The following is a 27958-nucleotide window of genomic DNA, read 5'->3' on the forward strand; positions in this document are numbered from 1 at the left end:
ATAAAAGCAACGGAAGACAAGTGATGTTAAAATGAACATTTATAATGACTCTTTGTTGCCGTCGCAAAAATAATCTTTAAAAAACAATTCAATTATTAACACTGAAATGCTGACTTCACTGGTAGTCCACGAGTCATAAAACACAACTCACTGAATTTTCTTTTACAAACACAGTACTACAGTTACATTAAATAGTCATTACCGTTAAATCTATTAATGAATAATGTTCAAATTAACTAAATAATAAAATCAATGACACTTTTAAAATCCTCTCATTCCCTCACCATAGTAGCTGTTTTCTTTTTATTAACGGTGTATCATTTAGAAAATATACTGCTTCTGAGATGTTCCTTTAACAAAAGCAGAAAACAGACTGGCAGCATAACAATAATGGTACATGAGCTCAAACATTGTACAATTAGGGTGATGTTTTTCAAGGGGAGTGGAAATGGGACGGAACCATTCCAGTGATCTCACATTTAGAATGTAGGCTGGCGGCCTTTTGGCTCAGTATGGAATTATTTGGCACTCTTGCTGACAAACATTTGCCATAAAAAGCTTTCGCACTTTTTCTAAAATGGCACAAGAAGGCATTTTCCTTTCTGAATATATTCAGAGGACTTTAAATGCTGTCCTAGAAAGCCCTTTAAGTAGGTAACACTGTGGACTTTCACAGATTCTCCGCGCTCGTCACAGATGAAAGACAGAACTGTCGTCGCTAATATCAAAGAGAACCCAATCAACAAAACATCACTTTGCTTAGGTTGGAATATTTGATCTTATGCTGTCAGTCCATTTTTTTTCTTCTGAGATGTAAAGAACAGAGGTTAAACAACATTAAAACCGAACCCCAGAAAGAAAATTTACAATGGCATGAAAATGTTTGCAAGGTACGGCATGCTTTACACTTAAGCAAGCAGTCAACCCCGCAGAGTAGTCCAAATAACTGGAAATGAAAGAACAGTCTGGCAGAGTATGACAGTTAAAGTGGCGTAAAATATCCAACACATATATACGAGTTCTCGAGGATGGAAAAGGTCAACAAAGTTCATGGGAGGTTCAGAGGGTCAAACACAATAATGGCCTCATGTGTGGTTGGCAAAGAATCCTGTATTTTCCTCAGACGAAAGGGCTCAGAAATACCTAAAAACCATTTAAAGGGTGGACACGGTAGCAGGTGCTCCGTGTAATGAAACAAATTGTGATATTGTGTTGGCTGAGAGTGTGAGACTCAAGTAGAAGAGGTTTAAAGAGAGGAGCGACCAGCCTTAGCCAGTTTGTAACATTTAAAACCAGTCCTAGCCTTCTTTGTGAAAGGGCTCCGTGGGGCTGGATGGATGTCCCGAATACATTTGGACTGAAAATCAAAAACAAACATCACAGCTTTTGGAATGATACTGCAGCTCGGATAGCGCTCGGATGGGAAGCAGTCAATGCAACAACAGGGGATTTGCAACACAGAATGAGACAGGAACATCACTCGCGTAACTAGACCTTAACCGTTCGAACGTTTCCTCTGATTTTCATTACGTTGAGGTGGCAGAGGCAATCTTCGTGTTTGCTGGTGCCGATTAAGTCTCTCAGACCCGGCCTTTGTGTCAGCCGGACCTCGAGCTTGCATCCTTCAGTCCAGTGTTTCGATGCCAGTGTGCTGGATGCGTTAAAACCGCTTTCAAATTTTGGAATTTCAAAGCAAAAGAGGGATAAAAAGGCATACAGATCCTTTGTGGTTTCACATTCTAGTGCCAAACAATGCACACAGTGATTGACACAGACCTCTGCTGAAGGAAATGTGAAGGAGAAGCCTTCGCGTGAGGAAACAGATGCTACTTTTCGATTTCGTCTGAGACTCCAGCCCTTTTCATCATTCATGAGACCCGACAGGATCAGGGAATAAATAAAGTCACATCATAGCAACAGCAAAGAATGGAAACCAAATCAAATCGACTAAACTGGTTTGCTTCATTTCACACCCAGTATGACCCACTGATCAGTAAAGTGCATTTATGCAACACCAAACAAACAAGATAATGTTGACAGCGAATCGGAAGTTGTGTTAAAACATATCTGATTCATGACTGTGGCCATGTTAGGCCTACCTGACTGTAGCTGAAATCTGTTATTGACATAGATATTCTCTACATGTATTTGACATTCCTGCCCTGAATTTACATTAAAGACCATTTGACAGAACGTAAAATAAAAGAAACAGGAAATGGTTACATTCATAGATTAGATCTGGGCTTTCAAGCTGTGACATAAAGAGATTATGGGACGTGAGGTTCAACCTGTTTGTAAAAGAAACGAATGCCTGATATCCTATAAACACAAGGAGCCAATGCACTGAGTAACATTTTCACGTTTGCTTGTTTCACATTTGTAATACTCCTCACTGTACCTAAAAATCTAACGATGCGTTCAAAGACGACTGACGAGGAATTTTGATCTCAGATGTGTTTTCGTGTGTGTGGGGTTTTTTTGTTTTGTTTTTTTCGGGCCAACATGACAATAATGAGCTCCCTCCCAACTCACAACATAAAATAAAAAAAAAAACAACTTTCTTTTTTTGTTTTCTAAACATGAGGCGAGTAAAACTGAAGTGCTTTACATTTGACTGCATGCAGCGTTATGTCTTTGAACGTTTGCGAGACACCTCGCAAACTTTTGTACGTTTTTTTTTCCTCCATAATTTACTTTGATACCATGCAATAGAAGACGTGCAAAAAGATAACACCTAACTCCACAAACACATTTGATTGTTAATGGCTATGTTATGAATGCTTATAACATGTTATGCTTAGTCCATGCTGGCCTATAGAGACATTTGTGAGAAAACAGCAGTACTTAAGCCACAGGTCAAACAAACACACAAGGGATGCATGGAGTGTAAAACAACATGGATCCATAAAAATCACAATCTTTAACTCTTACTCTATGTACCTATGGGATAAAACAACGCACAAAAAGTTCTTTGTCCTTTGTTTTCTTAAGTCATGTATTTGATTATCTTTTCTTAACTTAAAAGACAGTGTTTGATTGGCACTTGATCAGCACTTCTAAACAAGTTATTGATATCTAACATTTGATCGCACATCTACAATTTCAGAAGCTGCAGAGGTCTAGTTTGGCACAGGTTGTACTATGGAGTCTATTATTACTTTTGCTATCTTACCAATACTGTATAGTATTCTATACACCTCGTTTTATGCTCCAGCCTTTTAGAGCATGTTTCTAATCAACAGACCAGACATCTTTTCAACTAAAATATTTTGTATAGTTTACTTATCAAATAGCAGCATTTTCATAACTTACAAAAAGTACATGTAAACCTATTCATTCAAAATCTTAGTAATTTCAAAGGTTCATACAACAGACATAAAACACAAAACAGGACAACATGCTACTATATTGCTTCCAATATTCTTTACATTTTCTTACTGTCAAACTAAATCATCAATGACAGAAATATGGACACCACCGGTCGATGATGAGTCATCGTAATGCACAAACAAATCGCGAAGCTAATCTTAATCAGGCTTAGTTGGCACTCTCATCATCCACACAAATATAACATAGTTTCACATTGTATCGACAACGCTGGACTGCATTTGGACTACAAACTAGAATAGCTACAATAAAGTACATATAGATCATATGACATGACATATTGTATTCCACAGAAATGAAGTCTAGTCATTTTCAGATAAGAGGATATGCATAAAGGATGTCATTGTTTCGGCTTGAGGTCACAAACGAGTTCCCACCTTATTCTCGCTAACCTATGCGCTCTGTCCGTACTATGCTTTCTTTTGGAGGCTGTAACTTGAGCTCAGCCAGTGTATGAATATTTATTCGACCTTGACTCGCTTTCTTTTGGGAAAAAAACAACGCTTCCTCTTCCCTTGAAAGGCCATAGTTCACTATCTAAACCTGTCTGCTTGTTCTTCTTAGAGAGGAAATCTGATACTTTGAGCTGACGCTGCTGGTTGGTCTTGGTGGGTGTCACAGTTTTTGGAGGCAGGTGTTTTCTATGCATGTTAGCCTTGTGAACTTTGCGGCCCGCAGAAATATTTTCATACCCTCATGACCTACAGTGCATAACTTGCCCACCAGCAGCACATCCAACACACCACCCATGAGAAGACAAGACAGGAGGAAGGAGAAAGAGGGGGAGAGCACAGTATAGGAAGAAGCACGGACAGGGAGTAGGACACAGGAGGAATCTCAGAACAGTGAGAAACGACAGCATGCAGGGGAATAAAATGTTGAGAGAAAGAGGAAAGTTAATGAGGGGCAGAGAGAAATAGCGTTTGGCACGATGTATCGATCAGAGAGCCGTCGAAGGACAGCTCTCTGCAGTCAAGCAGTCCAGTTGCATTGATAGAACATATCCTTGTTTTGTGCTTGTATCTTATTACATGCTAAAATTTTGGGCAGTAAAAGGTTAGCCTATGCTGTGAATTCACTGGTGGCCAGATTGGATTAATGGATGACTGCGAAGCCCTCCAGACACATAGTGAAAGGAAAGATTTAAGAAGGCTCACAGCTGTTGCAGTTGTCACGCACAATGTTCAGACACAAAGAGTTATTTCGAATGCTTTCATAGCCATTTGACTTTCAAACATGATTCGTGATAATGAAAAGGCTCTTCATTAAATTTTTCCAAAACATGGGTGTGGTTCTGGTTTTCTTGGACATAACTCAGCACCAACCCTCACAGCTGTGTATTCAGAAAGCTGATCATAGAGCTTGGGTTGATGGGGACAACAATTGAAAGATGCCTTTAGAGCTGGGTGGTGGGGGGGTGTGGACATAACAGGACTGTGCAAGAAAATGCGATGGGAATAATTTGTCGTTGGGAAAAAATGTCTGCTAATTTAAGTGCAGTGCATTGGTAAACAGAAACGTCACAAGATGCTTGAGTATAAATGCTCTTGTGGCAATATCCCTTCTGTCAGTATTGGTAGTTTTTGTGTATGTGACATACATGTGCACATTAAAATATACTTATGTCCCAAGCAGGGATAGACACACCTTACATCGTGTTCTTAATGTCTCACAGTGCAGTCTTCAGAGACCCAGTGTACTCAGGATGAACACTATGGATAGCAGCACAGAAGGAAGCCAAGGTAATCTTCGAGTGCTTGGAAATACTCAAGACAATTAGCCTGCCTGCCTCAGACAAACAATTGCCCATAAAAGACAACAATGCCAAAACATTTTATGTTGTAATATGTGCTTCACTTGAGGTTAGTGAGCGTTAACATGTTTTGGGAACAATAAAAGGCTGCCTGGATGAACTGCAGAATCATCCTTTTTTCCCTTTTTTGTCTTAATGCAAATTGGCAAGGACGGCTCACACAAAAAGTGAATCCAAGCCTCTTTTTTTTTTTTTATTTCAAGTGTCGTTTTACTTCCCTTTCATTAGTGTATGTCTCTTGACTATTTGGTACCCTTAATGTAAAGGCAATAGTTTCTTTGTTCACAGACATTGGTTCATACAGCTTTACTTATCAAAATGCTTTTGTAGTGCTTTGTTCCTTTTGCGAACTGAACTGGTTAGACACACTGCTTGAAGGTAGTCTGAGCTTTCAGTTAAATCTAGGGAGTTACAAATGTCTAAGGTAGAACAAAAGATTTGCATTGAATGGATTTAATTATTAAGACTGGATTGCTTTCTTCATCTTTGATCCTGAAATCGATCGTTTGTCATTACGTGAGAGGCTGCGTCAGATCCAATGGGCTACTAATGGCTGGACGAGACAGCAGCTCTTTTTAAAATAAGTCGCAAGGTTAGTCGCCACAGAGAGATTCTGATTCCATGGTAAAGGAGATATCAACTTAATTCTATAGCACCAAAAATGGGTTAAATGACATATTTCTGCATGTTTTGTGACTGAATATGCAACTATGTTTCAGTGTTTGTGCGTTTGTGGGAGCATCGTCTATGTGTGTTCGTGTAAAATATATTTATACATTCCTGTGTGTCTCCTCTATCCTCTCACATTGATTATTTAACCCCTGAACTATACTTGCGAACAGCAACAGTGAAGTTCAGACTGGGTTTGAGTTATACATTTCTTTCACTGCAACACAATATTTGATCCCTGTAAATAAAAAATAGCAATAGTCTAATAATGTTTTTACATTCAGATCAACCTGCAGTCACAGGTTTAAATAATCTATTTGTGTTTGAATGAGACCATGTCAATAAATAAAGGATGAAAATATAAAATACCCAGATTTAGAAACTTCAATTATGATATGAGCCAGAATTGAACATATGTCAACAAAGATGTTTTTTTTGTTTTTTTTTTTAGAAATTATTCTCAGATTGCTTCCCCATAAACTGAGATGACCTCAGGTGCGTGTCATAAAACCACACCCCTGTTCACAATGCCTTCTGCATTGTATACAACAAGCAAGGTTTGTAAAACAGCTCTATTAGCTGGCTGGAACTTCATCTGACACACTCAACTCACCGGGAGCCGAGGTTTGCAATGAAATTAAAACCAACAAAACCAAACACAAGAAATAAAATAAAAGCTATGAGGTTTTGGAGGAGGGTGAAACCCTTTGGCCTCACCCTTGAATCTGCAGCTTGGCAGTGGACCAGTTCAGCTTACTCTGATCACCATCATCAAAAGGACTCGACACAAACTTTTAAAAAACATCAGGACGTCAGTCCTAAAAACACATTCACATATCACACACACTTATCTTGGTTGTCTCCCCCACCTCCTCCTTTGTGATTCTCTCATTTGATACTGAAATATTGAACAGATATTTGGACGTTTCTTTTCTTCCTTATCCATTATGACTCTCTCTCAATTCCCTTCTATCTCTGTCTTCATCCTTTCCTTCTTTCCTCTTCTTTTTCCTTTTAGCCCACTTTTTGTGGGTTGGTAGCGCGCACGCCCTGCTCGTAGGTGATCCGCTGGCTGATCAGATACTGTGCTGCTTGCGTAGCGGCTGGCGACCCTGTTATGGTAACTTTACGGTTCCGAGTACCAGGAATGAACTCTCCTTTTTTGGAGATCTGGATGCGGGCTCCCGTTAGCTCCTGGTACTCTACCAGCGTTTTCCCTCCTTTCCCTAAGATGGCACCCACCAGATTCTCGGGCACAGCAATCTCAACCACGTCCTTGGCACCATCTGCCAGCTTCTCTGTTGCCAATAGGGAGGAGGCCATCAGTGGGGATGAAGCATTTAGGTAACCGTTGGAAGCCCCAGTAGCAGCTGCTAGAGACCCCAAGGAAAACCCACCGAGACCTGTAGCAGGGTGGCCCGCACTGCTGGAGGCATCGCTAGCATAGGAGGCCAGAAGGTTAGCTGCAGCAGCAGCAGCCGGGTTAGCACTAGCTGCTACTGCAGCAAGGACCCCTGAAGCAGCTGCTGGGTTGAGGCCCAGGCCGAGGGTGTTAGTGTTGTAGCCGTAGCTGGCCAGTGTGTTGAGAGCTGAGGTGATGGCCAGCAGATCATTACCGGATAAGCTGGACATGGCGGCAGGGAAGGCGCCCATTCCTGTCAATCCGGCCTGACCCAGAAGGCTAGAGGCAGTGGCAGCCGCTGCAGCTGCATTGGGCAGCACTTCGCCTGTATTAGCATAGGGGGAGCCAGTGGGGTTGGAATTGGCAACTGGGCCTGAAACATTGGAGTAACTTATGTTGAGGCAGCTGCTGCTCTGAGGGTCCTCCTGAATTTTCTGCACTATGATTTCCACGGCCTTTCGGTTCTGTTCGGGCTCCCCGCTGATGGTTACTACTCGCTCCTGCAGGTTGATGCCTTCTGGTTTCTGTGAGAGCTGCACCCAAGCCCCTGACTGCTCCATCACCGCTTTCACTGTGGCTCCACCCTTGCCAATGATCAGCCCAGCTGTGCTATTGGGCACAATCAATTTAGCCTGTAGAGAAACAGAAACACTTTGGTAGCAATAAAAGATAACATGAGGAATATACCATGCCTCAAATGGCTGACAGAAAGAGGGATGTCTCTCAGTGAGTCAGAGTACTATACCAGCCCCCGCTTTACTCAGCGATTTGTTAATCCCAGGGGTTTAAGCTGCAGCTGCCACACGGCTCTGTCTAGCTATGAAAAACTGGAGGTAAAAATAACCATATACCCTCACATTTTCCTGACCCTACCAGACTGTGGGTCATGGCCCAGAGCACAACTATTACTCACAACTAATAAACGAGGTGTTGTGGAAATGAAGTGTTACTATCACACAGTGAATGCACACCCTGATGACCCCACTAACTGCCTAGGATCTCACCTGTTTGACTCGGTCAGGGTTGACTGTGGTCTGTGGCTGCAGTATGCTGACTGGTTCTGGTTTCTGGGCGCTCTGGGGCATCTCGCGAACTTTCTCCGCAATGAAGTTGTGGACACCATTGAGGGCTTCGACCGTACCCTGTATCAGACAGACTCGTTCTGTTGTTCCTGTTACGAGAGAGCAGGATAGGACAAACACAGCAGAATGGTTACTCTAACGTGCTCTGAGCGGGTACTTGGCAAGCAGATTTAAGGGATTTGGACTGAACTAAAATCTACATTTATGTTAAGATGTCTTGGCAATGAAGACTGCTCTTTGACATATCACAAAGACACCCAATTACTAAGCTATTGCTCGCTTCCTCCATTTATCCAATCAATACACAACACACTGTTTGCTGCTACAACTACACATGTTTCTTTTCCAAATATTTATTTATAAGTGACTTATGTATGTATGTATGTATGTATATATATGTATATATTGTACTATTCTTAGTTAGCGTATTGTCTGTCTTGTCTTAATGTTGGTTTAAAATGGAGCACTGTAACAAAAAATAATTTCCCCCAGGGATCAATAAAGTATTCTGATTCTGATTCTGATTCTGAATAGAGAAACAGCTGAAAGACTGAGCCATGCTTGGTTAGCAAGCCATGGGGGGGGAGAAGGATTCCTCTTGAATGATGTAATACTTTCAGTGCTGTAACACTCAGCTTGTCCTTGCCTTGCAGCTCTAATAGACTAAACACACAGTTGTCCTTCCTCTGGACTTTTTTCTACACCCACATTGATGACCCAACCGGCATTCTGTTGCCATGGTAAAGGGGCTGAGCCATGGAAACAGGTGATGCAACAGTGAGTCCTTTATACTCGCTTGCACGATTTTTAAAACACTCTTCCTTTTGTATCAAGCTTCCTGCTCTGCTTTTCTGTTTTCTGGCTGAAATTGAAATGTCTCTCGATTTCCTTTGCCGGCGTGACACACGGATTACATTTGAGTAAACAATGAAAGCAACATGACCAATGATAAGAACAGCTGAAGAGCCTCATTGTTGGCATTTCCATCTTTAATTAAATTTCAATATTTTATACATATATCTGCATCTGTCCTCCAGCAATTTAGGAAATACTTAGTGAAAATATGTCACATGTTATCAGCTTCATGCCACAGACATGTCAAATAATGTATTTAGACAGTCAATAGGTCAGTCCAAGCATATCAAGAAAATCTAATTGGACAAAAGTTCACATGTACTGCACTAGACTTTATTTCCTTTGTTTCTTTTGGGTTCCTGATAACAGACATTCAGTATTGCATCATGTAAGCAGAACAATAAATGAAACGGCTGGAGACTGGTCCTTTTACATTTTATTAGGTGTGTATACATCGATCAACCACCTATATCAGCCCACGTCACATCAGAGTTAATTTACGTCTCAGAATCGACTGGATTGTTGATATCATCTCATCCAACTAAATTCTTATTGGTCAGACAGTTGACAGTGTTATTCTCATCAGGAGAAAGGCAATCACTTAACCCATCCAGAGATTGACTGAAATTCTACTCTTGAGTCAGCTCCAAACTAACTGACACCATGTCAATGAAATCACAGGTGTGTCTGGATTTTGACAGAAGTCCAAAAGGCAGATAAAGTGTGCAGCAGTTTCCATATCACAGCTCATCAACCAACAAGTCATATCTAAAAACATTAAGTTACCATGTCTGTCAAATGAGGCGACTGTTGCTCAGAAGGTAGAGCAGGTTGTCTGCTAATCAGAAGATTGGTGATTTGATCCTTGGATCCTCCAGTCTGCACGTCAAAGTACACTTGGGCAACATGTTGAACTCCGAGTTTCCCCCGACACGTCTAACAGATCATGAATGTGTGTTTGACAGTTAGGCAAAGCACTTAAGCATAGAATAAAGGTACTGTGTCACTGGAGGGAAAAGTGGTAAAGAAAAATATGAGGGCTCAATTGGAGTAGAAAAGCACTATGCAAGTACAGCTCCATTTATCATATCCCACCAAATGTAATCTTCCAAGCTTTAAGCTTCCATTCTGAACATATCAAAACTAGTATATTTAAACATTTTGGGTTGAATAAAAGTTTTATAACAAGCAGATGCTTTTTACAACTTCACTGCCATCTGCATCTGTCAGCAACAGCAGCTAAACCTAAAACAAGCCTGCTCACTCATGTAAGTGGAGAAAAATCAGAATATGTTACACTTTCTGTTTAAAACAGCAAGAATTAAGCTCAAGATGCTAATAAGTACAGTGTTAACCTAGCGGTAACGCACACACTCGTCACATAAATTGCACCCTGCAGCCCTACTTATGTCTAATGAAGATTTTTGTTGTTTTTGTTCTCCACACACAAAAACAGGAATAAGCTAAATTTCACAATCATTGTACTCTTACTCTTTTAACTCCCACCATACTTTTTCACACAGTTATAGTATATTAGCACCAGTGGCAACAAAAGCTCATTTGGCATCTCTTAGTGTTTTGCTGCACCTGCCTGTCCTTCATGAAATAACAAAGTGACAGACTGCAGCTTGTGCGTGCAAGTGCTTCACTGGCTGCAGACTCTTATGTCAGCACATGTATCACAGAACACTATTAGCAATATTTCATAATGATAATGGATATCATTCATTATATAAAACACACAATACTTTCTAGATATATGCTGCATTGGGGGAAAAGCCCAGCCATTAGAAAATGAATCTGTGACTGAACAGTGGGTGTTATTCCCTATTAAGCCTAATTGCTTCCATTTCTCTATCACGTTTATTAATAGCAAGTATGCTGGAGGAAATGGTAAAAAGATTAATTCTTGTGTATGAATTGAACTTTAATATGCAGTCAGGATACGAACAACAAGGACAAAATCCCAGGAACCAGTCTGTTTGCAAAATTGAATCACACCCACACAGAACTGCGACTTCAATAAATTCACCTTAGCCTGACTTACTATAATTTTTTAGACTGAGCAACCTCATTCCTTGAAAAAGCCCCATAAACTAGGCCATCTTAAGTGATGTAACGCATCCTTAGAAGATACGTTGCCCCGAGTCTTTGTTGTTTCTGCATTAAATGCTGAAGAGGTCCTTCTGCTTTGCTTGCTACAGTAGTTATCAGTTAAACGTCTCTGCTTCTGCAAAGGTTTTCACAGACTGACAATTCTGCTCCCGTATCAATACGGTTGTTTTTGCTAAGAGCACATCTCATGATGTGTTACTATAACTTTTGTCACTAATGAGTCACTATACAGAGGATGTGAAACTGTCTGAATTTTCCCCCCCACCCTTTTCACATCCTCGATTGTGTGCATCAGATGACAGTGTTGTAAGAAAAGCTCCACTCGAGTCACAGAGTAAGACCGGCAGCAACAGAGAGAAATGTGTCAGTGCCCCTGAGATCAAACATCTCAGTCTTCAGCTTTCCCCACGAGACCAGTGACTTAGGTCTTCTATCTCCATCCTAAAGTAAGAAAGTTTCAAAGTTTCTCTCTAGTTGACAGAAAATACACATCTGCATTAGTCCAAATTGTTTGCCTGATTTATTTAGACTCCTTGCCTGCCACACAAAAAATATCACCCATAATTACTGTCATCACATCAGCAGATTTTCCAAGTAATTATTCACACTACAAATTGAGCCGAAAATTCTTTGTTGGAAAGCTCCATTCTGAATATATTCATGCCATGTTGTTGCAACATGGCATGCCTCTCCAAAATGTAAACACTGATTTTAAATGCGGGGATCTTTTTGTAATCCGCCATTGATATCCACAAATATTCCATTTTTGCCTGACCAAAAGTTTCAGCCAATCCCACTGTCAATCTTTTAAAAAACACAGTAAACACATCCAGCACAACAAAATAAGCCACTAAATTAGACACCAATGCACTGGGTTCTAGGACACTATGAGACAAGTAGTCCCTCTTTCTCACTGTCGGCACTAATGGGATTTCTGTAAGAAAAAGATTCTGTCTGATTTCATGAAGAGCAGCTATTCCAAATATGGTCATATCAACACTAGCTGTGAGAACAGGAACCCCACACACCTGCTGCCCCACCCTTTTGTTTGCAATGGAAAGCTAATCAGGAGGAAGCTGGCTTAAAGCAGTGGCATTTTTTTTAAACACCTAACACTGAAAATGTCTTCTCAATTATTTAAAAAGGATCAAGTTGTCTTTTACTGAAATTGAGGTTAGTAGATAACAACAGAAAACTCTTGTTCCCTAAACAGATCACATTCATTTGCCTTAGTTTTACTGCATATCTCCAGCAGTTCCCCACCAAACCAGTGGTGCCCACACTGTTTATGAACCACTACCTTAAAGGGAGAGTTTAATGTTTTCATGTTTTTTGTTCAAACTGTACATTATGCAAATTATTCTAATAGAATCCAAGCTGAAAATGAGAATAATAGTTTTATGCTACATGACATTTATGACTCAAAAAATAAAAGTACAAAAGTTAAGAAATAAAGTATTTGCAGGTAGCAGAACCTCAGATGGAGGTTCAAAAAGAAATTACCTTTCAGCGTACTGTCAAATAAATAAGGTCACTAACAAGTGACTAGACCAACTGCTAATGTAGCACAAAAGGTAGTGTGTTACAGCCAAGTCGAGGTCTAGCAATACCTGACCTTACAATATAACAAGATCCTTCAGTTGTACCAGTCTCCAATCCACGGCCAGTTCCACCTACTTCCACCCAGGAAAAAAAAAGACTGGTGCCAAAAAACCTGGAGGGCCCAAGCTTCGAACCAGTGACTAGTGGGTATGGGAGGGGCTACAACAAAAAATAAATTCTGCAGTGGTTGACATAGAGAGGCAGATTGTATGCATCCATTACCTTAACTGCTGCTTGTAGTGCTACATAATTTTTAATTGTTAAACCACTGCTGTAATGTAGGGTGTTACTCAAAAGACAGAACCAGTTTGGAACCAGCGCTGCACTGACTGACATTGATTAAAAATGTCTATTTCGTTGGGTTTAATACTAAGTTATAACATTTAGTATTAGTTTTGCACAGGGCATTTCACAGCTTTCATGGTGTAACATTATATTTACTTTACTCTTCATTCCAAAACCAACCTTTCAGTTTGAGGCTTGCACAGAAGTCCTGTGAAGGACAACGTCATTTGTAAATCTGTGTGCAGACTGCAACTCTGTGCATGGAAATTTCTATTCACGGTTTATTAAGCCATGTGTGCAAATTTACACACAGCTCTTTTTCCCTCGACAAAACCCAACAGGGGGGTGGGGGTCTGTAGTAAACTGACCTCTGAGTGTAAAACTGGTGTCCTTTTAATCAGCTGACCTTTGTCAATCACCAAGAACAGCAGTGATTGTGTTGTTTTTTTTAATGCAATGATACATCCTGTATTGTACGTGCAGCTCAGGTCATCTTGCTCTCTGCATCATATTAGCACCAGAAAGTAGAACAGCACAGACACAATAGCACACAATTATGAGTCACTGGAGGCACAGCCATAAACCTGGGAAAAGTTCCAGTTTTAATCAGTTTGAAATCCTCACCTATAGTGACACTGTCCATATGGGTGCATGAGTATGTGATGCACATAGATAGTAAAACAGAAAGTTTACTTTAACACAGTTTCTTTTTCTGCTCTTCTTTGAAGAAAAGACCTCATCTTATACTCTGTGGAATAGTGGTGGTTTCCAGCATGATGTCATGATTTCTTTATGATTAGACAATGAAAAACATACTTCAGCGACGTCACGACAACCTCATCTGTTCTGTGCTGTACAAATTAAGATGCTGGCTGAAGGCCAACTGCACAAAGTAAAGGGTTGAAATCTGGCTCTAAGTTTATGTTCAAATCCCAAACTCCCACGGGTCTCTTTGCAGCTGCTTGTGTGTGTGTGTGTGTGTCTTTGTGTGTGTGTGTGTGTGTGTGTGTGTGTGTGTGTGTGTGTGTGTGTGTGTGTGTGTGTGTGTGTGTGTGTGTGTGTGTGTGTGTAAAAGAAGGTGCAAGCAGAGATGTATATGTGCTTAATGCATAGTGTACAGCATTTATACAGGCTTCAGTAATACAATCAAGGAACATCTCAGATGAGGCTGGCAGGTCATTAAAGAGTCAGCATTCATGTGTTAAAAAGTGAGCACGCAAACTAAAGTTTAGCTAAAGAATTATGTCATGGTATCTGGCCCGAACTCTCCTGACTACCAGGAACCAAATCTGAACAAAACAGTGTGTGGAGAGGAGGGAAGGGGAAACTTGGCGCGTGCTGGAGAAGCTCGGGTGCAGCTGGGAGGGGTCAAGTCCACAGAGAGAGATTGAAATAGGCTATTTCTGGGCCTGCCCTGCTGTCCCCACGCTCACATACAATCATGCATCATCCACACCCTTCACTATCTCCGGTCATCCATCACAGTCGGCCGCAGCAGGGCCCGGTTGTACAGATCCCCTCCAAGACTACTGAATTCACAGTTTGAAGCTGTCCACTGATGGGTGGGTGATGTGGGGAGGGTGAGAACCATTACAGAGAAAACTGCAAAAGAAAATGGCTGCACTGGTTTCTTTAGGATGCAATTTTGAGCGTTGTGAGCGAGCTCAGTCTGCTGGTGGGTGAGCAACGATGGTGTGAACTGTGTGCAATGGCATTAGCATGCTACGCTAACCCAAAATGCAGCAGATTCATCACTGAAGGTCACACAGATGTGGCACGTAAGTTTAGGAATCCAGAAGAATTAAATCAGCATCGTTTAGTCTCCACAGGCTACTTCATAAAGCAGCGCTCTCAACTGTTGTACAGTAGCAGTCCTAATTTGACTTGTGTGGGCCAGAACAACCACCCAATCAAATTCTTGCCAGCTCCCTCTCCCTGAACTCTTCTTCTCACTCAACACGATGATGAGTAGGGGGATGGGCAGAGCAGGTGGTGGCCTATGAGCACATCCAGAGACCAAGCGGGAAATAAGGATATACATATCACTCCTTTCATTTGTTCCAGTGCTTGAGTAGTAGCTGTAATCCATTCCCTCAAAATGGCTGGCCTCCTTTGTTGAGAATTTCAAGCCATGCCCTCCAAACATGTATCCTCTCACCGTGGTTAACAGAAACACGGTGGAAAAATATTTCCCAACACATCCTCATTCTCCTCTCCCCCAGCGTTCAGTAATTCTTTGCCGCAGTCCAGTACATCCAATAGACTATGTGCACGTTAGCATATGCTACTTCCGGTGCGGAAACTCCTGTGGGGAGCTTTGTTTCCGGTGTCCTATTCGCGCCTTGTTTACGGTCCAAAACAAGTTAAGCAAATGAATAAATCAAGCGGCGATTTACATTTCTATAGATGTCTTGGGCATTTACCCAATATATCTGTAAATGATGTTCATCGACTTGTCGATAATTTTTTCCCCCGCGCCTCAGAGCAAAAGAGAAAATGGATTCAAATGTTATATTTCTCAGTATCTGTAAACAGCGGTCCCTCGTTTATCGCGGGTGTTGTGTTCTAAAAATAACCAGCGATAGGTGAAATCAAGTAGACAACTTTATTTTTTGACGGTGCAAAACGTTTCGTGGACATCGTGGACATACAGCACTGCACTTCAGAGTCACACTGCTAACAATTGATGCAGCGATTCTGTACTGTACAGGAGAGACGTCACGGAGGAGATCGTCTGCAGCGATCAGGACGCAGGACACAATGTGACGTGAAAATAAGCATGCAAACTTGCACTAAAAAATCCGCGAAACAGCGAGGTGAAAGGTGAACCGCGTTATAGCGAGGGACCACTGTAATTTTGAAGGCAAATCACAACATACCCTTCGTACATACTAATGTATAGAAACCGTTACCAGCATTCGTTCATTTTTTGTGTGGCTTTTTTTCACGGTTTGTTAACATGCTGTGTAGGTGTGTACTTGACTAGCTGATATCGACATAACGGGGAAACATCTGGTTTGACTATTCTTCACCTGTAGTTTGAATGCTGAACATTTGCCTGTTTAAATCATGAGACCAGTCACTATACAGAGATGTGCTTCTGAATGTGGACGATGTGTCTTCTGCTGCAGTAATGCAGTTCTGCTTGTGTTGAGTGATGTAAACAACTGATCGATCTAAACTCTTTAAATGTCAAAATTGATCATTAGATTTTTTTATGACACAACAGTGGTGAGTGTTCCCACCTTCTGCTCTTTGTAACTTAACGCGATCTTTCCGTTTCCGAGTTTTGGACATGATTTTGGAGTATATCTTCGCAGTAGCGATTGACCGCAAAGTAAAGCTACCGGAAATGTACAACCCCACATCCGGTCTCAAACCAGGAAGTTAGCATTTTCTCGTGCACAGGGTCTGTATATCACATCCAGGTCCCAAAGGAACAGGCCACATTCAAACGATACCGTGTAGTTAAATTAAAGGAACCTTGGGATGATCCTGCTGTCACCAAGCAAATAACCTAATACAAAGTGTTCAGTGTTCAAAACTTCCAAAAAAAATTTGAGGATAGCATGTAGCAGCTGCTAAAAGCAATTTGAGAACTGTCTGTAAGTCCAATGTGAACACATCTGGAGACTTTCTCACAAATCTACACACCTACATTTCCCATCAAAAGAGGTAATTTGCTCTTCAATACATCTAAACTAAAAGTACACTCCTACACAGGGATTATTTGCTTGCATCAGATATCACAGAAAACATCTGGACCTAATGAGCAGCAAGACGCTAAGCACCTGTTATTTTTCAGCAGGTTGAAGTGTCCTCTGAGGTATGAAGGACAAACAGCCAGACTCCTCTACAACTCAGGCGTTTTGTGTTTGGAGGATAAGATGGTTCAGCTTTGACCTCCGTATGATAGGGGTCAGTGAGCTGCACGGACATCCGTCTCCTGGTCTGAGTGACACCCTCCAACACAGCTAATGCTTTGGATGCATCTCCTCTGCAGCACAGCATTTGCACTTGCATTTCAGAGGAGGCGAACAAGATGGCAGCCCTGCATAATTTTTCCAGAAGTGTGAGACAGTTGATGTATTGCAATGATATAAATACATATAACAAATAAATGCGCAACCTGCTAGCTATGTAACCGCGCTGAATACGAGAAAGCTTGGCATTTCTTGAACCTGGTTCACCTCCCAGCAACGGGACTTTTGTTCCCTGCAATAATAGAGCTGGGCGAGATATCGATATTTTAAAAAGGTTAAATGTCATGAGAATGAGTTTTTATGGTGTTATAAGATTTCTGAAGTTTAAAATCATCTAATGTCAGCATTCGTCTGGGACCCTGGCAACAAACCACCTTCCAGTGTTACAAGCCAATAAGAATCTTCTCTTTTTTTCTATAAAGAGATTAAGTAACCAATAGCAGCTGAGCTAAAATTCGTTCATAGTCCTGCCCACTCACTCTTTACTTTTTCTGAGGTCAGTGAAAGTGGAGGATCATAGCCTGCTGCTAACAGGGATTGGCTAGATATGCAACAAAGCAAATTTTTATCAACAAAGATCACTATCAGTTTAACTGTAGGGTGTACTTACAGTGTTTTGGGGGCTTGTGTTTTTGTTATACCAGGACCTGAAGCCATTCTAGCTGGTTAAAGCAACCAGATGCTGCTGAAAGCAAAATTTTACTTACGTAGCACAAACCCAAAGGCCCTACATGCAATACTGTCCGTGTTTATATGAAAAGATTTCTGATACATTTTTAAGTATAGCATGAGATAAGCCACAGAGTCATGTGTGGCATCTGGGGCTTGACCCCCAGATTTGAGGATCTGTGACAGCAAATAAAGTAATGAAAATTAAAATAGCCAATAAGTAGACACTTTCATGTTTTCCCATCACCTGAACACCTGTCTCCAGTGGACCACGACAATCCCGTTGTTGATTCATGGGTCTAATGTGGCTTGCGTGTTTAATGTAATTATTAGCTTTGACTGTATGCACACAGGTTAGCGCTCTAGGGAAAATGAAATGATGAAGGAAGACCCTGACCTGTACAAAGTTTAAGGAACAATTTACAACAAATAGTGAACTAGTGAGTGTGTGTTACTATCTGTGATGGTACTTTATGTGCGTCAGTCTACTTTCAAAGTCTACTTTCATGGCCACTACTATGAAATATTGAATCAAATGTGGCCCGGAACCTAACACACTCAAGACACAGACGTGCTGCTCTGCACTGCTAAAATCTGGATTTTTGTAACTGTAACACTATCTGACAAGCTACTTATTCACATACAAGAAAAAGACTGCGCTAAGAATGTGGCTCTATTTACATGTTAAGTTATCGTTCAGAGAGAAAGAAGCCGTGGACAGTTTTTATTCAGGATTGTATCGGCAGCCATGTCGTCTACTAACCGACTGCACTGCTCCTATTGTCTGCTCCTCTCTGTCATTCACAGACATCTTCCTGAAACGGACAGGTGCAGCAGCTGTTCCAGTACAATTTGAGTCTACAGAAACTGAAACAGCTATTTTAAAAAAAAAGACTAAAAAAAAAACGACCATCTGTGTAGTATGTTGGGCTGATATTTGAATTTTATTCTGGGGACACCCGAGACTTTTAAAATCTGCCTGTATGGGACAATATTAGAGATTTTATGTTACATTACATAAAACGTTTTCTACAGTAAAGCTCTCGTCTCACTGCCCTCTTCAGTATCTCTTTGCTTTAACTTCACTGACAAAGTTCTCCTGTAGCAATCAGGGACACACACACAGCGCCGCTCCGACAATAAGAAATAACTCAAAGTTTGATGCCGTGGGTTAATGTGAACAAAAACAAGAAGCTAGTAGCCAGTGGACATCGCTGAAGAATAAATAACTATTCTTACCTCACAGAAAACAGGGGCTGCTGGTGTGACTTGTGTTTTTCATGCATTTGGATACAAACGAACCATTTAAAACACCGAAGTCACACAAGGTGAGACAACAGCAAACAATCAACTCCCATGTTTTATGCATCTAACCTTAACCTCTTCATGGAAAGCAGCTGACAGTAGGTAAAACTGTGAAGCTTTTCTAGACATACACTGAAACTGTTATTGATTCTATTAATAGACTAAAGCAGTATCTGTAGCAAAGATTTAGCTCCTGTTCGAGTCCATGCCCCTGCCATCGACACACTGACTGTGCACCAGAATCTCATACAGCCCCACTTAAAAGAAACAGAGCCGTGCCTGACTGAGTGAAAACAGTTTAGACAATTAAAAATATATCCTCTAAACATCCATTAAGTCACCTGCAATCAAGCTAGGGTTATGTTTGATTTGTGTTTTTGCCACATGCTAAATAAGCAAATATTCCAATATTTGCAGACATTAACAAAGTCTTATAAAATCATTTTGGCACTGCGGGTTGTTTGTTAAAATCTTTTTCCTCTTGGGTGTTCAAATAAGCAGATTATCTATAGAAAGGAGTCAGCATTCAACAAACCCTAATCATATGAGCTGCTGGTGACCTGGTAGATTTTGAATATCAAGAAGAAATATGGAAAATGATTTTACAAAACGGTTTCTTAAAAATTGCAGCAGCATTGGTGGAAAAACAAAAGTATTAAAAATGACTTTTACAATTTCTTTTTTGTTGTTGTTAACAGAGCACGCATATTTGCACTTGTACCATATATCAAACGCATATCATGTATCGCCATTCAGTCCTAAAGATAACGAGATGTATTTTTTCCCCCGTATCACTCAGCCCTGTGTCATAGCCCCGTCACTGCCAGCACACATTTCTTGTTTTTATTTCCAACATCGCTGTCAGCAGGAAAATGTGAAAAAGTAATTTTATAAATTCAAAGAAAGTCTGGAATTGTCTGCCACTGTAACATCTCCATGCATGTTTAGTCTCTCAAGGACAAAAGGATAATAAGTTCAAAGAGTTCATGATTACTGCGTGATTAAAATGTAGTGCAATTATTCCTGCAAAGCCAAATGAAGAGGAAATATCAAAATCAGTCTTCCACTACGACGTCGCTCCTTTGGCCGGGTGATGAGTCAGACGACTCGTGTATATGAGCCTTTGTGATCATCAATCTTAATTACAGAGTGCTCATTCTTACCTGGGTAGAAGTCTTTGGATTTGGACAGCTTAATGGTGGCACCCGTCTCTTTCTGCAGTTGTACGATGGTCTGGCCGCCCTTGCCAATTATAGAGCCGGCTGCATAGCTGGGGATCAGCACCTTCAGGAAGTACTCACCCTCCTCTGGGGAGAGAGACACAAAACGGGAAAGGGTCACATCTTATAAAGCATCTCTGCAATTTTTGTATACACCAAACTGTTACCATAAAAAAAAGACTAGAGTAAGAAAAAATAGCTTTCACATAAAAATTATAACCAAGTTCCTGTATTACTCTGGAAAGATCTAGAAGTAGATTTTGTCTTTTGAGTCTTTGTAGCTTTCAGTACATTCACATTCTATCAGAGATCATGTTCTGTGTCCTGTCCCAGATTTCTTGTAGAGTAAATGATGACCTCCTTTCCAGTTTGCAGAGGTCTAAATTTATCTATTTTCAAGGAGTTTTTGCAACCTCTGACTGAATTCAAAGCCAAACCCAGTGTTACTAATCATTTCTCACACGTGAACAACAGGAAAGTAGAAGGAGCAGTTCAGTCTGAATCTGAAAATGTATCTTGTAAAAAACACAAACTCATTATCCATACAGTTCATGGATGCCAGTACAGAGTGAGCCTTTGTAATTAGAAGACGCGTGGAGAACATATGGGAACCAATCCCACAGATTTGCTCAAAGGGTATACTGCCAAGATGGTCTAAATCTCCTCCATTTTGGAAGGGGCTTCTGTGGCTTACATTTGCTTGTAGCAGTCAGTGAGTGACAGAACGTCAGTTCGAAGAATTTCAAACCCGCGTTTGCCTTTTAGCTTGGGAACTTCATTTTCCTACAGTGGCAATTAAGAATTAATCAACCCCAAAGTGGGCAAAGTGTCCTTCCAAGAAAGCCCCGATCATATTGAGTGTGTAATCTAGTAAAAAGCAAATCAGCCACATATTGAGCCCAAATGTAATAAAAGAACCTGCCAACAATGCATCAAATATGCTGTATTTATAGATGCGTGGCAGCTGGGTTTACCCACTGAATTACTGATATTATACCAATGACGTCATAGTAAACACTTGATACAGGTGCGTACTTAGTATACCAAAGCACTGATACATAATCTGCCTTGCACGCTGATCTGGATGCAATGACGTCATGTTCGATCCTTTTTCAGCTGCCTCAAGGGTGACGTCACTGGAGCGGGCAGAGATGTAAAAAGGCACTGTCCACGTTTGTCTGAAGAAATTTCTGATGCATTTTCAAGCACAGAGACAAGATCGCTTTTTGACGGCAAAGCCACGGCGTCTGTCACCACATCGCTGCGTCCCGTGTCAAGCCGAGGGTATCGAATGTTGGAGCTTGACCGGCACGGTGGATGGATGGATTGAGGTGGACCAACCTGTTGCCTCAGTCATGCCCTCATTAGAATCAGATGTGAATGAACATGGCACTGTGACATGAAGGGATTTCACAGCCTACACGTTACTTCTTCTTATTGCATTAATATGCCCCTCATGTTTCATTCAGACACAGGCTTGTTGTGGTGCACATCACCCAAAACCAACAGCTCTGACAAATGCACATGATTGCCATGCCATGATGGTTAATTTCACCTAATTGTCCATACTCGTGTGAGCTGTCCAAATTCACAGGACTGCTACATTAATATGAAATGACACATATGAACGTGATGAACAGCTCGTGGTGCTGGTCAATACGTTGGTCTTCTCAGAACAAAAGGACGATTTGCAAAACTCTCTCTAATCACCCCTGCTTCTCTCACAATGAGCAACAATAAAATGACCTTGGAGAACAAATAAGCGTGATTCATGACTGACATGGTCGCTGTAAAGCTTTTCAGCCCTCCATCACCCTATCACGAATATTGGCTACCGTAGCCACACAAAGAAATTCATTTGAGTGATGCTGATTGCAGGATCTAAACATCCAACGACCTGTTGTTGACAGACAAGCCCAAACCCACTGCGTAACTTTCTGCTCATCTTCAGCCAGAGTAAACCCAGCAGGGGAGGAAGCCACTAAGATTCCCTCCATCGCCCTTACAGCCACGTTTGCTGTCATTAGTCAATAATTAATTCTGTCCTAGTGTCTGAGATCACAGTAACAGGTTTTAATGGCGTCATGTGGTAGAGTAAACATGGCAATCTGTTGCTGCAATCCGCCAGGGAACGGGAGCAGTGGGGCACATTGGGAAGCTGAGCCAGTGGGGTGTTAGTTCAGACCCCTGCTTCCAGTGCTGGAAGGATGGCTTGGAGACGTGGACTTTGAGCCAAATGTGTTTAGTTAAGTCACTGGAGGGGGGTGGGTCAGAAGGAAATGCCTTGTGACCGTACTCCCTCCTTCTCACTACCCCTCCAAGTACCCATTCTGCATTTCAATGGACTAACCTGCTCCTGACAGCCAGCAAGGACGACGGAACTCAAATGAGCAATAATGAACAAACGAGCTCTCGGTGTGTAAAATTGCATGTAGTCTAGCACGATGGATCAATTCAACAAGTCAGACAAAAAGAGTTTGAGGCTTACCCATTCTGAGATCTGCTGCTTCTCAAGTCCTCTGTCAGATCGCCATCAATGCCGGGACACAATCTCTAAATGGGATCTTAACATTAGCCTAGGCATAGGTGCAATGGTAGTGTTGAGGAATGCGGCCAGTCGACCTTTTTCACCGAGGTCTAATTCATCAGTGGGTGCAGAAAAAGAGATTTCACCGCAGCATCCGAGCCATGCTTGCAGCTGGCCAGAGCCTCAATTGTCCAAGAAAATGCTAATGCAGGCTCTCGGTGTTTTCAGTGAAAGACGGCACGCATTGTTCAAGCCTGCATCGGTTTGAAGGGGGGGGTCTTCCCTGCCGCATCACCCTTTTCACTGCTCTCATCCATATTCATCGAGTGGCCTGTCTGTCTGCAGCAGCACGCAGGACTGACGCCTCGCTCGGCCAATGGGTAGCCTGCTTCCTCCAGCACGTCATATCCCCACCCCCTGATGCCGGTCCCAAAAAATTGAATTTTCTCCCCTACTCCGCCTCTTTTGACGCAGCACTATAAAGTATGGCAGTCCATTCACTCACTTTTTTTAGTGGAAAGTGACAAAGGTGAAGTGGCGGAGGGAGCGGGTTTCAGCGCTGAGCACAGAAGCATGTGGAGTGACCTTCAATAGTGGCTGAAGAGGTGTATGGAGAACATAAGCAGATGATGAAGGAGGTGGAGGAGGAGTGATCTGAGACGGCGTGCCTTACGCCACCCACCCTCCTCCTCTCCTTTTCCCCACCCCCAATCCCTTAGACGGCCATGTTTGAGAGGGCGGAGGGGCTCATCAACCATTGCAAATGGCAGTGCCGCAGAATGGTGGAGGGGGGTGATGAAGCCAATCACTACGACTATAAATCTTACACCGAGAGGTATCTCAAGCGAGCGTAAATGTGTGTAAAAACTGCAGCGTGAGCATGTCAGTGTCTGTGTGTGGACCTGAGGGTGGCAGGTTCATTTTATGGTGATTTCCAGGGAAACTGTTAAAAAAGCAGCCTTTTTCCTGGCTTTCTGATGACTTTCATCCACAAATCAAACCTGAGCATCGTGGCCCATTTGGCTTTGGAGGGAATGCCTTCCAGAAAATTCTAGCAGTCTCATTCACTGAGAGATGCTCTGGTATATAGACACAGTTCCCCTGTAGACTCCACTCCCTCCTAATGGTCTATCTCTCTCTGCTTTTCTCTGTCTTCATTTCTATCGCTCTCTCATTCTCTCTTTAACTGCCACCTGGCAAATTCACAGTCCGCTCACGTCACATCGCTCTGCAAGGGCACCTGTGTCCTTCCCACCAAAAAATTAAAAAAAGAAAAATAGCTCACATTCCACTGCCAACCTTTCCATTAGCAACATTACGAGATCATACCTAATCCCTGAGCCACACAACCTTTTTGGAAGGCACATGCTTGGCAGCAACATGGGCTCAGAGTGTGGGTAATTAGAAAGAGGAACGAATAAAAGATGTTCACTTTAAGGACAGAAGAGCAACGCTGATAAAAGAGGAGCAGTGTTTTTCCTCATTCAGTGTCCACAACTCTTAATGCACAACCAGGGGATCGGCTTTGAAAGAGCACGGCTTCCTTCTCTTTGTTGTAACTGCCAGTCATGTTAATGATCGGTTCGGTAGGAATAGCATGATCAATATCAGACGTAGTCAAGGGCTTGGTGATTACAAGCATGATTGAAGATTATCAGGCTGTCTAGCCCTACTGCTAACAGAAAGGCTGGGGGTTTGCATTGTTACATGCGATGCATGCAGATCATATGAGATGAAACAGGAGGTGACATCAAAAAATGTTACATAAAGCAGAGGGGGGATATTTATGAAACAGCTGTTTTGTATAGGCCGTTACAAACATCTGAATGTGCATTTCAGGTAAGCAAGGATACCCGACTATGTTTCAGTGAAACTGTTAAACTCTGCCTTATTGCTTTGGATGCTTTTATTATTATAAAACACAGTTCACACGTTTGCTGGGATTTCAGTATAAAGGCAGTATATGCTGCAAGGCGGCCATATAGAGGTGCTGCTTGACTATACTCAGGTTAGCTAACTAAACTGCAAATGTTACTACACTGGTTGTAAATTGAATTAGCCTTAAGTTGCCAGGGGCTTTTTAGCATGCATAGCAGCGCATCCTTTAGATTTTAAAGGGAAACACCATTTCATCGCTGACCACAGACCAAACATACATCTTTTCTTCAAAGCTGGACATGCTACAGTAAGCTCATAAAGTTCTTCAATCTTCACATTTATTTATGCACACTCATTATAATTTGCTATGTGAATTATCTGTCCACCGTTTTTTTCAAAATAAGAGGAGGTTTGGGGATGAGACGCTAATGATTACAAATGGGATTTTCACTTTGTTTTCCTTGATAAAGCAATCAGGTATTCTCCACACTGATACAATCTCTTTCAGGAAGTCATCTGAATCACCCCTGAGACAACAAGACAGCCTCTTCAGAGTTAGACGTTCATCAGCACACGATTAATTGTGCGGCTGCGTTTTCTGAAAATACGATGGAGGCGTGATGCAGAAATGAACACAGAGTGGGGCTGGTAAAACACTGTCTGATGCCATCATACAAAACCCAGCACTAAAAAACCTGAGCTGTCGGTGTAGTGATTTATATATTTTTTTTTTAGAATCTACCCAAATGTTCAAAATTTCAATTCACACCACCAGGATGGGAACAATGCGGCAATGTCTCTGTGCCGCAGCTAAATGGTGAAAACTCTCCTAGAAGCAGGAACGCTGCGTGACTTCTCTTTTCTACAGTGGTTTTAGGGGTGCTAATGGATGACATATGGTGGTTGGATGTGTTCTAAAATACTGTCTGGTAGCTCGATGGTCCTTGCGTATCTTGCTGAAATTACATTTCTGGGGTTCAGTGAAGTGCAGCAAAGATGCACTTGTACTGTTGGAAATGGGATATAATGCTGCCATCACTGAGTGCTGGGCTGTCAGGGACACAAAGACAAAAAGAATTTCAGTGACATATGGCGAAGAAACTGCTCGTTCTCTGCAGACGTCTAATTAACAACAAGTTCTCGAATAAGTGGTCCCTGTGAGTTGCAGACCAGAACAATCACGAGCTGGAATAAGATGTACAGGAGCTGGAATCAACCATCCTCACTGCTGCACTCCAGCATCTTACTGACAAATAATAAAGCATGAGCGCTCCACACTCCTCCACAAAAACAAATCAGGATCAATTTGTTCAAATAGCACTGCAGTATTTCTGTAGTACCCTTCTCCTGCACCTCACCATTCCCCCATTTAAAATGACGTTTGCCTTCAATTTAATGCATAGATTCTCATGCACGATTCTGGACTACAGCACCCAGCTCTGCTTCTCAAGCACTTACATGCTTTCAATTAGTGTTCTAGTGTTTTACAGTTGTTCTTTTATCATTATACAGAGGCAAGCTAGAAGGTGGTATGTCAGACATCATGAGGCTAAAACAATTCCAAACAGATGCTGAGTTCTGGCTCAGCGCACACCCTATAAATAACCTGGGTTTACTAGGAATTGGGCCTGCAAGTGCTGATGAGCACAAACCCTACAGGGTGGTATGAGTTTCATCTGTTGGCTTTTTTGCTCATTTCACCTTAAAAGCACAAAAAAGAAAATAAAAAAATCAGAAAACTCCAACTCAGCATAAATCAGGATTATGATGCTCCAATCTCACAAATCACCAACACAATAATAGGCTCTGTTGTTTCTCCACTTGTTTTAAAAGGCTCACAAATCAACACTAAAGTGTCCAAGATCAAAGAGCAGCTTCCTTTCCAGTGCGCTGCTAAAAGTTTGGCTCACATACTTGTCATATTTGTACTGGTCAAAGGTAAAGGTGAGTGCTTTGCAGATCCTATGACTCAGGGCCCAGGCATCAGTACTGATTCACATTCAGGGTAACGTTTGAAGACTGTGATGACATTTCTGTCACTCCTCCTCAGATTTGTCTATAGCCTCTGCAGGAAACCCGTGCCTAATGTTCCAACAGACACAAACTCTGATGAACAGAGACTTCGGAGAACTTTTATGTTAAATAAGGTGCACACAAATCATCAGCTGTCTACTGAATGACAACTTGCCAGCAAAAGCTCCAGATGTGGAGTAGAAAGGTTGCCGAGTTCAAATTCTGAGCTGACCTAAGATGAGGAGGCCGCTCACTCAGTCGGGCTGCTCGAGCATGCAGCGTATGAAGTAACAGCCATAAACACACTCAGTATCTCAAAGTGCCAAGTGCACAGGTGCTGCATGTTAAAGCCAACATGCCGCCCAGAACTGCTCATATGGGGCTTCGGTATCACACTGAAGGCTGTGCTTTGCCGTTGCGCACAACAAAGGCTCAGAGTTAATGTGGAGAAGAAGAGGTGGATGGGCTGCTGGTTATTGCTTTTCTCTTACCTCCAGTGTTGGTGCGTTTGGTACAGCCGGCCTCCTCAGCCGGAGTTTCCAGCGGCCGTTTGCGGGAGTCTGGGTTATCGGCGTCCATATGGGTCTGCTGCAGGCTGTGGAGATTTGGATTTGTGAATATCCCGTTGTGGTCAACAGCTGCTCCGCCACCACCACCACCGGCCATCATCATCTTTCCTCTCCGGAGCTGTAGATAAAATTGCGCTATTTCCCCGTCTTTCTCACACACTCACAGCGCCCTCATCACCACATAGCCGTGCACCGTGATATGAACGACAAGTTTGGGGGGCTCGAAGCGGTCTCAAAACGATAAACACCAGGATCAGGGTTTCCTCTTTCCTCTGCTCGTCTGGCTGGTCCCTCACGGAGCTAAATATAAGAATTCCATTGAGTGAAATGCGCTCTTTTAATGCGCTCTCCGTCGCTCCAACAGCATGCTCCTTATTGTTGACGCGCAAAACAACCCGCGCCTTAAAATAAAAAAAGCAACCCCACACTCCGAGAGAAGACAAGTGCAACAGCTTCGCAGAGGTGGAAAACGTCTTTCTTAACTTCTCTTAACGCCATACTTCTGTTTTAAGTCCAGTGCGATGAGTGCAGCTGTTGTTATTGTTGCCTTTGTAGTGCAAGAGGGGAGAAATATAGTTTGAGGG

General features: G+C 42.0%; 1 protein-coding gene across 2 annotated transcripts; it reads right to left on the reverse strand.

Annotated features, from left to right (window-relative positions):
- Positions 1-27958, reverse strand: nova1 (NOVA alternative splicing regulator 1). Of its 2 annotated transcripts, none has more exons than XM_080866148.1 (4): positions 22876-23432; positions 20331-20474; positions 8276-8442; positions 1-7903 (listed from the first exon to the last, which is right to left on the reverse strand). In XM_080866148.1, exons 1-4 carry the CDS (start codon positions 22877-22879, stop codon positions 6884-6886), a joined length of 1335 nt encoding a protein of 444 aa, XP_080722274.1. In that variant the 5' UTR covers positions 22880-23432; the 3' UTR covers positions 1-6883. The 2 variants fall into 2 exon arrangements, with proteins under 2 accessions (XP_080722274.1, XP_080722273.1); XM_080866147.1 differs by lacking the exon at positions 22876-23432 and adding an exon at positions 27297-27958 and having other exon boundaries at positions 2-7903.

Source organism: Rhamphochromis sp. 'chilingali', assembly GCF_963969265.1.
Source record: "Rhamphochromis sp. 'chilingali' genome assembly, chromosome: 19".
Lineage (NCBI taxonomy): Eukaryota > Metazoa > Chordata > Actinopteri > Cichliformes > Cichlidae > Rhamphochromis > Rhamphochromis sp. 'chilingali'.

What these genes read in the sequence shown, in the direction of transcription:
- nova1 (XM_080866147.1), bottom strand. Translation starts at nt 27,477, where the DNA reads ATGATGATGGCCGGTGGTGGTGGTGGCGGAGCAGCTGTTGACCACAAC. An exon ending in CAAACGCACCAACACTGGAG is followed by an intron (nt 20,475 to 27,296) that starts GTAAGAGAAAAG and finishes CTCTCTCCCCAG; the next exon opens with AGGAGGGTGAGTACTTCCTG. An exon ending in ATCCAAAGACTTCTACCCAG is followed by an intron (nt 8,443 to 20,330) that starts GTAAGAATGAGC and finishes CTCTCGTAACAG; the next exon opens with GAACAACAGAACGAGTCTGT.